The sequence below is a fragment of the Sparus aurata genome, chromosome 14, assembly GCF_900880675.1.
Source record: "Sparus aurata chromosome 14, fSpaAur1.1, whole genome shotgun sequence".
In the NCBI taxonomy this organism is placed as follows: domain Eukaryota; kingdom Metazoa; phylum Chordata; class Actinopteri; order Spariformes; family Sparidae; genus Sparus; species Sparus aurata.
In genome coordinates, this window is record NC_044200.1 from 7,895,313 (window position 1) to 7,907,709 (window position 12,397).

General features: G+C 39.5%; 2 protein-coding genes and 2 non-coding genes across 5 annotated transcripts in view; 1 reads left to right on the forward strand and 3 right to left on the reverse strand.

The window, feature by feature from the left end:
- plxnc1 (plexin C1) overlaps positions 1-7,787 on the reverse strand; it is a 101,639-nt gene extending 93,852 nt beyond the window's left edge. The window contains exon 1 of one of the 2 annotated variants that reach the window (XM_030439826.1): positions 6,697-7,787. In XM_030439826.1, coding sequence (XP_030295686.1) covers positions 6,697-7,716 — 1,020 coding nt within the window. In that variant the 5' untranslated portion in view covers positions 7,717-7,787. The remainder of the gene's footprint in view (positions 1-6,696) is intronic. The other variant, XM_030439825.1, reaches the window with a different exon arrangement.
- A 1,890-nt stretch (positions 7,788-9,677) lies between these two features.
- On the reverse strand, positions 9,678-9,760 carry trnal-cag (transfer RNA leucine (anticodon CAG)). Its single transcript has one exon. It is a non-coding gene; the product is annotated as a tRNA-Leu (tRNA).
- Positions 9,761-10,000: 240 nt separating this feature from the next.
- Positions 10,001-10,072, reverse strand: trnaq-cug (transfer RNA glutamine (anticodon CUG)). The gene has a single exon. It is a non-coding gene; the product is annotated as a tRNA-Gln (tRNA).
- Positions 10,073-12,107: 2,035 nt separating this feature from the next.
- LOC115595399 (mucin-2) overlaps positions 12,108-12,397 on the forward strand; it is a 33,837-nt gene continuing 33,547 nt past the window's right edge. The window contains exon 1 of the mRNA XM_030439820.1: positions 12,108-12,355. The gene's annotated coding sequence lies outside the window, so the exon portion shown is untranslated. The remainder of the gene's footprint in view (positions 12,356-12,397) is intronic.

Sequence of the window (12,397 nt, forward strand, 5' to 3'; positions counted from 1 at the left end):
TTATTCTCGGAAAGAAGTTGATCCAGTTATGTCTTGTCCTCAAAAACCCTTTATCCACAAAGTTCTGTAGATTTGTGTTAGGAATATAAAAACGCCAGTCAAATCTGTCATACCTGACCCATGAGGTGTTTGGTGTAATGTTGGTGCAGGATGGTGATGACCGGTAGGTGATAGTAGCGCTTCCATGGCAACTACCATCTGGGAGGACAACACACACTTTGACTGCACCTTTATTATCGGCACTGGGAATGTGGAACGTCAGACTGTCACCAGTATTGCTCCACACAGGAGATCTGACCAGAGCACATTGGAGTACAGCAAGAGAGAAAGCAGTTGCATCAGTCTGCAGTTATAAAGACTTTTTTGCATTGGTACCTTGTCAAGAACATCATTATATAATCAATATAATCAACAATAGTGATAATAATTTGTAGAAAACCTGATAGGATCTAAATCTGCTGAAACATAAATATCAGTTTCACAATCTAACTAAATTGTTGTTTCATAAGCTTAACACTATAGAAAAATATAGAAATGGGGAAGGCCTTTAAGATGTCCAATATCAAAACATTTCCGCAAAAAACTCTGCAAAATTCTAGATGACTCTAATATAAACCTAGGAGGTCAAATCATTCAGACATTACTTAGAAAACCATGAATTATCTTAAATTGGCTCAGGCAGTGAGACTCCTCAGTTCATCCTCCTCACTCTAATCTTATGAAATAGTTTCATTTTTTTTGTTTTTCTTTCACTTATGTAGCCCAGAGGCCTCTTAAACTCAGTTTTGTTTTACAACCCTGAAGTATTAAAATTGCATTTTAATGAACCTTTAACAACTAAAACTGGGCATCTGACAAATCAGCTGCTGCCCGATTGACAATGAATCGGTCTCCGATGTGCTATAAAACCAAACTGATGTTTACAGTCTCGGTTTGTAAGCATACGTATACCACATTTAAGTGGAAGTACAAAAACCCTCATGCACAAAAAATCTTCGTGGTTTCAGCTTCAAGATTCAGGAAATTGCATTGCACGTCAGGTGTTGATTGCACAGTACAGAGTGAACTGAATTGTAGAACATGTCAATTTGTAATATCGGGGGCATTTCCCTATATTAATTCCCATCCTTGACTTGTAATTTATAGTGTAAGCATGAAATCTCAGCTATCCATAAAACTGACTCACTCTTGTGGAGTGCAGTCCATGTCTGCCTGGATCCTCACTTTGGTCACATCATGAAGGTTATGACCAGACAACACCGCGTAGTTTTTGCCGTAGAGAGATATAACACTGGGAGTGATGGAGGAGATCTCTGGTCTCTGACAGTAAAACACATACAGAGATTATAATTTTCAATGGATTATCTTTAACTCGTGATGATGGTGAGCATCAGAGGCACAAAGTTCAGACTCACAGAGATGTTCATTCCTGAATCCATCTTTTGGCAGAGAATGTCCTGCAAGAAGAAGGAAGAAAATGTAGCAGGTTTACATACCAGTCACTTTAAAGGTACATCCTAATGGCTGTAACTTGTGTTTTTTCCACTGTGCTGCAGAAAGTGAGGGAAAGAGGTGTCATGTTTGTGTAAAATGTTAATGTTAATGTTAAATTAGCTAAAAAAACTGGAAACAGTAGACAACAACTAGTCTAAGGTATATTTCTACAACTACAATGCAGTCTAAATTACATGTTTGATTAACACATGCAGTTTGAATATTAGACTTTTGGTTTAACAAGCAGCTTCGTTAATAATCGATCAGCTAAATGTTGGCATACTGAGCTCAGAGAAGTGCACTGAAACACTGAATATCTCTGAGCCACAGCAGAGTGGTGAGTCAATTAGTCACTAGTCTGCTATCATTAGCTATCGAGACAAAACATGTTAAAAGACTGTTTTGCTGTTGCTGGAGGCCATTTCTTTTAGTAACTTTTGATGGGAACTAGCTGTTTCATGTTGTTTCCCCTGAGTTCTAATCTAGGTTAAATCCAGGCTGGGTTAGGCTAGCCTGAGTAATAAGTGAATTTCTAAAAATGTGAGACTATTTCTTTTACAAATAGATTCAAAAAATGTAATTTATCATATAAAGAGCTAGGTATGATTAATGATTTTATAATGAAAATGAACAGATAAAGTAAATCCTTGTTTTGTATTCTTGAGAAGGTCATAAATTCTACAATGAAAATTGTAACAGAATCAACACATTTCCAATCAGTAGGCTTCACTGTATTTGCTAATGGTTTCCAGTTGCTAACATAGGTTACACATGTCCTGGTAAAATAACTTGTTGATCACTCTTTAGTTTTATAAATATCTCAAAATGAACACATTACTGATGCAATGTTGTTCAAATTTGCAAAAACGTGCTAGTACAACATGTATGAAGTCTGGGGGAAAAAATTAGATAAATACATAGAAGCATGCATATTTACATTCCTCTCTCCTTGATTTGCCCAAGAACAGTGGTTTATGTTCCAGCCACATCCAGCCTCAATACACTGCCGACACCTGATGGGAAAACAAATGTAATCACCTACTGTATTGTTGTTGATTTCACTTGAAAACAGGGACCACAAGATGGTCATAGTGTACGTACATTCAGATGATAAACACGACCACTGTTAACTGTTTTAAGTGCACGAGGCTAAGTGGTGCGATGAGGGAGCCGGGGTAAGCTGACCTGTGGTTCTGTTATAGTTTCTCTCTCTTTCTTTGCCTTTTAGTCCTCATAGTTTTTCCATACTGTCTGTCTAATTTTCTTCATCCTTTTTTAATCAGAGCAACAACAATGTATTTATTTATTTATTTTTTACTTTTTACCCTGCCCGTTACCTACTTCCAATTTTACCATTGAGCTACAAACACCCATTGATCGTTCCTCTTGCTGTGTTTTCATCTTCATGTCCATTTTTGGTATTTATGGAGGCTTTAACCAGCTACCATTGCTTCAGCCATAACAAAAGTCTACAAATAATTTCATCTGGACCCAGTTTTGAAAACTGCATCAGTTTTCTGGCACCCTTGCTACATTGTCCATTGTTGTAACCAACAGTTTCTTTGCTCATTCCATTCTCAGTTCATTCAACTTTTTTTATATCATAAATTCTTTTGCATCAATCTCCCAACTGAAAGATAAATGTGCTGTATCCAGGACCCAATCTTTCAAATACTTACAAGACAGACATTTTGAGCAAAGCCTTAACCCCATTTCCAGGAGGAAAAAAAAGAAAAAAAAACTATTAACACATTTTTGTTTTTAACCATCAGTCTGTTCGGCTACATTTCAGTTCTGTATTCTATATCTTTCATTGCAGAGATAAGCTGGTACCCCATGTCAGCTATTAAAACATGTATGGGAACAGGACCTATATTTCAATTTTTGCTGACATTTGGGATTTTGTTAGCAAGATATACTCCTCTTCTATACTACATGTGCAGGCCATGAGCTATACGGTCTAGTGTACTACACTGAACTTGGTTTTCCCTATTAAAACCAGCAAGAATTTACCCTAACGTGGTATCTGCTATGTTACCTGATAATGTTATAAGATACATCTGACTGATTATGTATTTTAGCATTTTCCAACTTTTTCAGCTCTATCTTCATAATATCTTAATCTCTATAATTTATGTTAGGAATTATCTGTCTACTTGCGTATGGACTTACAGGACAGAGGTTGGTGGTCCAATGATGTCAGCACAGTTGGATATCTTAAGTGGTTCAGTCAAATGTGTCTTCCCAAGTCTAATCTTAACTGTGACATGCATACCTGTTGAGTGAAAACAATAGAGTGAATGTCAGAGTCTTGGTCACAATCATCAATACATGAAATCTTATGCAATGTCACAATATAAAACATCAGACAAAAGCGATTTCTCAACTTGTCGAGATTTTCTTTTATCTGACAGTCTGAGGGTCCTTGATTGTCAGTTATTTAATTCACTGAATTATTATGTTTACCAAAAGTCACTGACCTTCAGCAGGAAGTGTGCTGTTTGTAAGGATGCAGGTGCATTGTGGGAACTGTGGAGGAGGGCTGTTCCTGATACAAAGCTGACTGGAACTTGCGGTGAACTCACAGGCGAAGTTAGCGAGCGCGTCAGAACCCGCGGTCACGTGTGTCTGGATTGTAAGTGTGATCTGAGAATGGAAGTGAGTGTTTAAAGGAGAAATAGATGACAGTCACAACTTAGTGAAGTTTAAAGCTTGGATATGCTCTACTGTATACCTGTCCAATGTTGTCCTTGGCAACTTGGTGGGAAATCATTTTCTGTTGAGAGTCGTCAGGAATGGACAACCAGTCTGAGCCTTGGCAGTCATCTTCAAATGTGCAACTAGGAAGAGAAAATGATGTTTAAAGTTTAGGTTTTTACTTGTTGTTCATACTTACTGGATGGTGTTTCCCTGACCTTCCTTTAGAGCCGCACCAGACACAGTATGGATCCTGTGCAGACCAACAGTCCTGCACATTTGTGTATGTGCTGCAGGTTGAGAAAGCTATACGCTTAATCTGAAATAGAACACAAACAATCAAAAACACTTTAAATATGGCTTACATAAGACATTGTAAATCCTCATGTATGTTTGTACAGGTGTAATGCACCTACCTGGTTTTGAAATGGCACGTACACATGTTTAAGATCCACTGGATCCAGATGCATTTTGGGAAGCACTTTGCGGTCATCATTGGCCCTGTAGAGCACCCTGGGACAGGTGGTGTGATAGTTCTTGTCTACAGCAAGCTGCCAACAAGAATGTAGCTTTGTTATGTTTCTGAGAGACTGAGATGTTGTGTTGTGTTTTTACATGCAAGGCAAACTGAACTGGAAAGAATGGACTGTCACAATATGAGCACAAATTCTCTGCGTACTTAAAAACAACGGGCTTCAGCCAGTTTAATGAAGCCATAAAAACACTCCTGAAATGGTTTCTGTCGACGAGTGCATTACACTGCTTATGAAAAGTCAAATCAGCATCTCAGTCCACCACAACCACTTACAGTGGAAACTTTTACAAACAGAGTGTATACTTTGCGACACATGCGTTCGAGAAAACAGCAATATATGCGTATCACTTTCTATACACACCTTTATGAGCTGCCCATCTCTGGTCCCAATGAAGAAGATTGTCCAGGCCTTCTGTCTCACTGCCAGCACTGAGGTCATGTAGTTCTGCCTGAAGAGCACCTTCTTTGGCTTCAGTATCTTTGGCTGAGAACGCAAACACAGTAATCATTAGAGTTCAATCCAAAGAACTTTCAGGTTGGAAACACGCAGTGGTGAAATGGACAGCTCTTCATATTAAAATATAACAAATCTGGTATTCAAAAAGCTTAACTGGATGTGTTATTGAGTACACACCTAGTCATTAATAATAATAGCAAATATGTTGTGATATTTTCTAAAATTAAGGAATGTATGTATACGCCCAAAAATATTCTGGCGTTTACTTTTCTGAATCCCAAATCAACTTGGAAATGTGAGCACTTGGATCAGCCTCATATCTCGCCTCTCCACACCAACAGTCATCCACAAATGATCTATGCAAAGCGCCGTATGAATGTTATACATGGAAATGTGTTTCTTTACAGTGAAACATGGCACCAATCGAGAGGAAGACAAGTGACATTTTTTTTGTTCTGGCACAGAAAACTGAAGGCAGGTGCTTCACACTGGCAAAAATGATTGTGTCATTCTGTCATCGATCAGCCAGCCCACTACTATTGCATTGGGTGCCGATTGAAGTTGCGCATGATAAAATAAACAGCAACTTTTTCCCACATTTAGCAACAAACCATGTTTAAAAAACATGTGAATTTTATGTTACTTTTAACCAGATTTACAGCAATATTTGTGAACTTTGTGATATTTACTTTCTTTTTAAAATATAATTTCAATGTCAAATCTAAATAAAAAAAATCTAAATCTAAATGTTAGATATTAAATCTAAGTCTAAATGTCAAATTTAGATATAAATGTTGAATCTAGATATAAATGTTAAATCTAAATCTAAATATCAAATGTTAAATTTAAATCTAAATCTAAACATTAAGCATTTAGATTTAACATTTATGTATAAAATGTTATATTTAGATTTAGATTTAACATTTAGATTTAAATGTAACATGTATATTTATATTTAACATTTACATTTTTTTTTTACGAGGGAAGTAAATATCACAAAGTTCACAAATATTGCTGTAAATCTGGTCAAACGTTACATTAAAAAATTCACGTTTTTTTTTCATGGTTTGTTAAAGTTGCTGTTTATTTTAGCATGCGCAACTTTACAATCGCGACCCATAAATGAAGTCAGTCCGCTGATCGGACAGGACAGGTTCTAAAAAATAATTCTGATTAATGTCGGATTTCCTCTCAATAAACCAAATCAAAGCATTAGATCTACTTAACCCTCAAATAATTCCACACTCTGGTGATTTGCTTAATTGCTTTATTTTGTGTAGAAGTCAACAAAACGTAGTTTCTTCATTAACTTAGGTACTCTAAACGTTTGGAGACAAACATTTGTTAACAAATGTCACTTTATCTAACAGTATAATACATACACGTTTAGTTTCTTTTCCACAAATAAGTGAAACAAGCTTCCTCTATTTTATATTGTTCCCGGTCTATTTTACAGACTATTACATCCTGTATAAATTGACAGAACTTCAAGATTAAAACTATCCGGACCTACTTGTGGTGTTGACTTGGGAGTACAGTCTGACTTGAGACAGAAGTCCGGATCTTTATCTTTTTCTCCGGTGAGATCCGAACTGATGTCAAACAGCACCAGCTCTGTGTTGGTTCGTCCTTCGTCCACACTGAACACGCCGCTCCACAGAACCGGCGGACCACCCGGGATCACCGAGGAGGCCTCGAGTCTGCTGCCTCTACCGCCGTCAGAGATGCTGAGAGTCGCTCCCCGCAGTGACTTAAAAGTTTCGGTTTTGCTGGTTTTTCCCTCGAGCCAAATGAGACGGACTTTGTTGCTTTTGTCGCTTGAAGGCAGGTTGGAGAAAAGATAAATGATAAAACCAAGCTGAAACCCATCCACAAACTCCACATCACCTACAACATTGATCGTGCTATATCCATCGGCAGCAGTGGAAAATATCATTGCTATCTGGTTGTTGTTCGTATTGTGAAGGTTCACAGTCTTTGAAGAAGGACAGTGGTTCTTATCGGGGTTCTTTTTGTCTGGCTGTATGGCAGTCAGAATGTAAGTCTCGGTCTTGGTCCTTGTCTTCTCCACATTGACCAGGAAGCCGACGGATGCGCTGCTGTTGCGCCGCTGGGGCCCCAGCGGGAAGACCTCCCTGTGCAACACATTGGAGATGTCCTTCAGGTCCAGCAGCTCGCACACACCGCACCCTCTGTCGATCACACCACAGCTGATCAGAGTGTCATTTTCAACAAACGGTAATAACACATTGACTCTGAAAGTTGTGTTCCACTGATCCGTCTCAGAAACCCGATGAAACTGCGCATCGTAGAACTGTTCCTCACTCTTTATGATTCCTCTCTGGGTCACACTGCGGACCAGAGTCAGGTCGTGGTTCAGCTGGTACAGCTTCTCCTCTGTAGCGACGTAAACCGTGTTGGTGGCCACGGTGTACTGGCGGATCTCTCCGTAAAAGTCAAAGCCTCCACCCTCCGCCAGGCACCGAGCCGGTTCTCCCCAGAGGATGAACAGCAGACCAGGCAGCAGGATCATCTTCTTGCAGCGGCGGCAGTAAAACGCTCACACAATGATGGTGTTGTGGCTCTGCATGGCTTTGTGCTCTCCTCCACAGTGTCACTGGAGTCGTGCGTAAAAGCGCAGTGCGCATCTGTTGCGTCGTGTTGAGATGTGCATGCAATCGCGGAAGCGCGCACAAAGGACAACTATTTAAAAATAAGTGGTGAATTTGGATAGGAAAACAATGAGAAACAATGACTATTTTAATTGTAGGAGGTTAAGGAAAGTTTTTGATCTATATATAAAAAAGTTTAGTTTAAACGTACTTAAACTAAAACTAACGTATAAAATGCAATAATTTCCACAACTGAAAATGATGGACAACAAAATGTCCAACTTTTCACTTTTAATCATTAATTTTGCTGTGGGGGTCACTTCCTTTTTATCTATAACATCAATATTGTGAAGAAGTGCTCATCACAAAGTGTCAGAGTCACAAGTGACGTTTAAATTCTGCAGTGTATGACAAAACTCCAAAATAATTCAGTTTACATATATGACGGAAAATCAGCTGAGATTTTTTCTTTTGTTTACCTTCTCGCTTGAAAACTGACAGATTTTTTGGGTGCATCTTGCACCTTTCTTTCCTTTATTTGCACTGGCCTTGTGTGTTTGACATGGTAGCAACTACGAGGGAGCTCCAAGGAACTCTTGAGAGTAGATCTCACTTAAAAGGCTTTTTTTTTTCTCCACACAGGATGAATTGGGAACTGTAAATGATCTGCGCCCCACCGACCGCCCAGTGTGTGTTGGGACAGGCAGCAGTCCCCCTGCTGCTGCTACAAGATGGATTACTTTAAATAACGTTTTCTGGAGCTAGAAATACATGGGACTTTATTTAATGAATTGGACTCATCACAAGCTTCACAAGCTCCAAGGTGTCGGTGGAAGCTGCAGGAACAGTTTCAGATCCCACAACTCTACTGATCCACTACAGACAGGCAGCTCAACGAGAAAGATCAGCTGAAAGAAGAATCAGGAAGAGACATGAACAGCAGGACAGAGACCTGTGAAGACATTAACCCTCCTGAACTTCTCTGCCAGCTAACCGGACCAGCCACTGGTGGACAGGCACCTTGGTGGTAAGTAGTCCTTAATATTAATAAATACACTTATCTGCATTTTGTCTTTCAGAAAAAGAAGAGTCGTCCCGATGAGACCGATGATTTCCCCTGTAAGGTCCACAGAAGGGACGAACATAAAGTATACCTACATTCATTCTTACACCACTAATTAAGTTATGGACAGTTATTCCCCCATTAACATTTTGGTACAATGTCATGACTGTCTGTACTAACTGCTCTGTAACTGTCTTGTGCTGAAGTTATTAATTGTTACTTTCCTCATCTGTCATTTGTTTTTTAGAGAGGAAATTAAATGACATAAAGAGGAAACAAGACAGAGACCGGCGCAGACAAGCAGCAAAAAGAGGACAAAGCATACATTGTGAACCCTTTTCAGAACAAAGTTAAATGTATTTTTATAATTCCTAGAATTTCTATTTCTTGATAGATCAGTGGTTGCTCTTTGGCATCACGTTGATGAAGTTATCAACCCTTATCACACCTCATCTGTCATTTGTTTTTCACAGAAGAGGAGTCCGGACACTTCTCCAGAAGGACACAGCGTGCACTGTGAACCCTCTCACTTACAACGCACATTTATTTCATGATATCATCAGGACTCATATATCTAACAATACTGTATTTGTTGGGTTGATGAGGTCATTAACTGTTAAAGCACCATGTCTGTCTTCATCTACTGTATTTCCAGTGAGGACGTGTGTCCCCGGACGTCCCCAACATCTGTTGCTGCAGGACAATACACATACATATCACAGCACTCAGAAAAACCACTTTAGCATGAACATACAGTGGTCTTTCCTGCCCTCTGGTGGAATTTTCGAGTACTTCCTCTACAGTGAAAAAAAATGTATCTGTCAGAAGTGGGATTCGAACCCACGCCTCCAGAGGAGACTGCGACCTGAACGCAGCGCCTTAGACCGCTCGGCCATCCTGACTGATAGCAATACGGTCATCGCCTCAAAAGTTTTATGTCCCACACGTATCGTCACAGGAATTCCTGCAAGAATTAGTAGGAAAGCGATATTACAGCGATCTATAAAATAACAAAGGTATATGGATTATACACTACCACGTTATTGTAGTACTTTAATGATACGCTTTTGGTTGTCGATTATGATTGTATTTTATTGTCTAAACTCTTACGATCTGCTGCTGTAAAGAAAGAATCCAAAACCAGGTCCTACCGAGATTTGAACTCGGATCGCTGGATTCAGAGTCCAGAGTGCTAACCATTACACCATAGAACCGCTGTGATGACAATTAGATCTGTGTGCATCAGATTACATAATGTCACATCGCCATGCCTCATGTCTGTATTGATATAAACAGCATGCTTCTTGTGCGCTTTTAACGCCGCTCAAAGCTGTTGAAAAAAAAAAAAATACAAACTCGGATCGGTGACTCCAGAGAGTTAGGTGATTTCCCCGCAGTCTACAACTCAGGCACCGTTTCAGTTGTCCCTTGTGGTTGCTGCCTTCCTGGTTTGTGAACGCAGCGCGGCTCGTTTGTGTCTGCTGGAACGGGGCCACTTTGAAATTTGCCTCAAGTTTGTTTGTCTATTGTTTTCTTCCTTGTCTGCCATTTGTCTCTAAGAAATAGGGAGTGCTGATCAGACGATTGTGAGCCCCCTCCTTTTAAAAAACACAAATTTACATTTGTATTTTCTCACGAGTTCCCCCTTACAGATGAACAGCTCTTCTTGGTGCTGGAGTTGATTATTAACTGCAGCCTCCCTTGTCTGCCATTTGTGTTTCAGAGAGAGGAAAGAAAACGACACGAAGAAGAAACAAGAAGACATTATTATTTGTAATGAACCACTGTTAACTATTATTATTATTATTATGATCAACAATTACACTTCGACAATTATTCCTCCTGACACATTGCTTCCCTCTCAGAGGAAAGAGGCCTCTTATCTACATCCATTTTTTCATAAACAGTGGAAGCCAGAAGCATAATCACACAAGTATTGTACTCGTACAGAATTTTGTATAGTGTTCAACGCCAGGAAAGTACTGTATATGTTTTTAAATGGAGGTGATATATGACACGTTTTCTAACTTTTCCTTACTCTGTACATGTGAAAACTTTTGCACTTTACAGTTAGAATACATTCTCTCTTCAACTAATGAGAAAACACTCTCGGCTCAAGAGCTCCATCTGGTGGAGCTACTAAGCCTCTGAGAAACAAAATACTCGCTACAAATCCTCTAAACGTTTCTTCTACCAATCATACATGTATCGTTTTTTTCGAATTCCAATTATTATGTTATTGCTACAGTACACATATACATAACAAAACACTCACGGTAAAAATACTACTCGTTTGTTCAGCCGCTGGTTGAATTTCTGTGTACATGACTGCTAAATAGATTGTTATGGGAGGTTTTAAGTCTGAGAGATTGCCAAGCATCATGAATGCACAGGTAGCAGCTGATGCGCCTTTGCACTACGTAGTAGGGAAAGGTTTTGCTGTCAGAAGTGGGATTCGAACCCTCACCTCCAGCCGCCGGAGCGACCGACCAACATTTCACAATGTTGGAGGATGACGGCCAATCAAATCCGCGGCTCCAACATTCGCCCACCAATCGCCTTCGCCCACCTCCAACATTTGACCAATCACGACGGAGAAATGTTGGACGGAGCCGAGCGAAATCGGAGCGAAGCCGAGAGGATTTGCGGTAACCTTCCTTGTTTTGAAAGCGGAGTGACAACAGAAGTCGGACAAGAAGTGAAATGGCGAGTATTTACACATTTATCACACTGCTGTATACATTAAAACTTTACATAGAAAAGTAATTTCAACTGTTGTGTTAAATTATATGACTGATATTTTGCTTTTTGTCGCGTTTGCTGACATTCATGTTACCTATGAATGAATGTTAGCTTTGCTAGCTTGAATTTGCCTCTTAAACTCATTCACAAGACTAATTCTAGTGTTTTTCGTGTGATAAACGCTCGTTTTCATCGCTGGAGATATACTTTAATTGTGTCCATTTAGTGTTAAGTTACACAATCAAAGTCGTACATTGTTTGTCAAGGGAAGTTCACTGTCAGGGTGGGGGGGGGGGGGGGGGGGGGGGGTCCTAGTGGTATCCTGAACTCACAGTGTCTGCGATTTTTAACACTTCTGAGAAGCTGCTTTTAAAAAGATTATTCAAACTGTAAAGGCATTAACTTTCTAATTCATGATATTTCCCGCAACATACTATAAGAATACATATTTATAATATAAATCAGGTTAATTCTACAGCTGAGTTACAAACACAGATGCAATCAAAGCCTAGTTGGCTTTGGTTGTCATGGTCTAGCTTTCATGTTCCAGTATTCACGTTGTTTTCATTCATTTAAAAAAATGTTCATGCATTTATGTCACCAAAGGCAACATCTTCCAAGTCCCACAAGGCGATGGCGGACTCAGAGTGGATGTCCCGCCTGAGGAAGTTTGCCAGCACTGGCGTCTGGCCTGCAGGTGAAGGAAACAGGCCAGCTCCCAGGAAAAAGGAGTGGTATGCCCTCTATCAGATGATGTGAGTATATTCAGTATATTCACTGTATACAGTATATTGTAT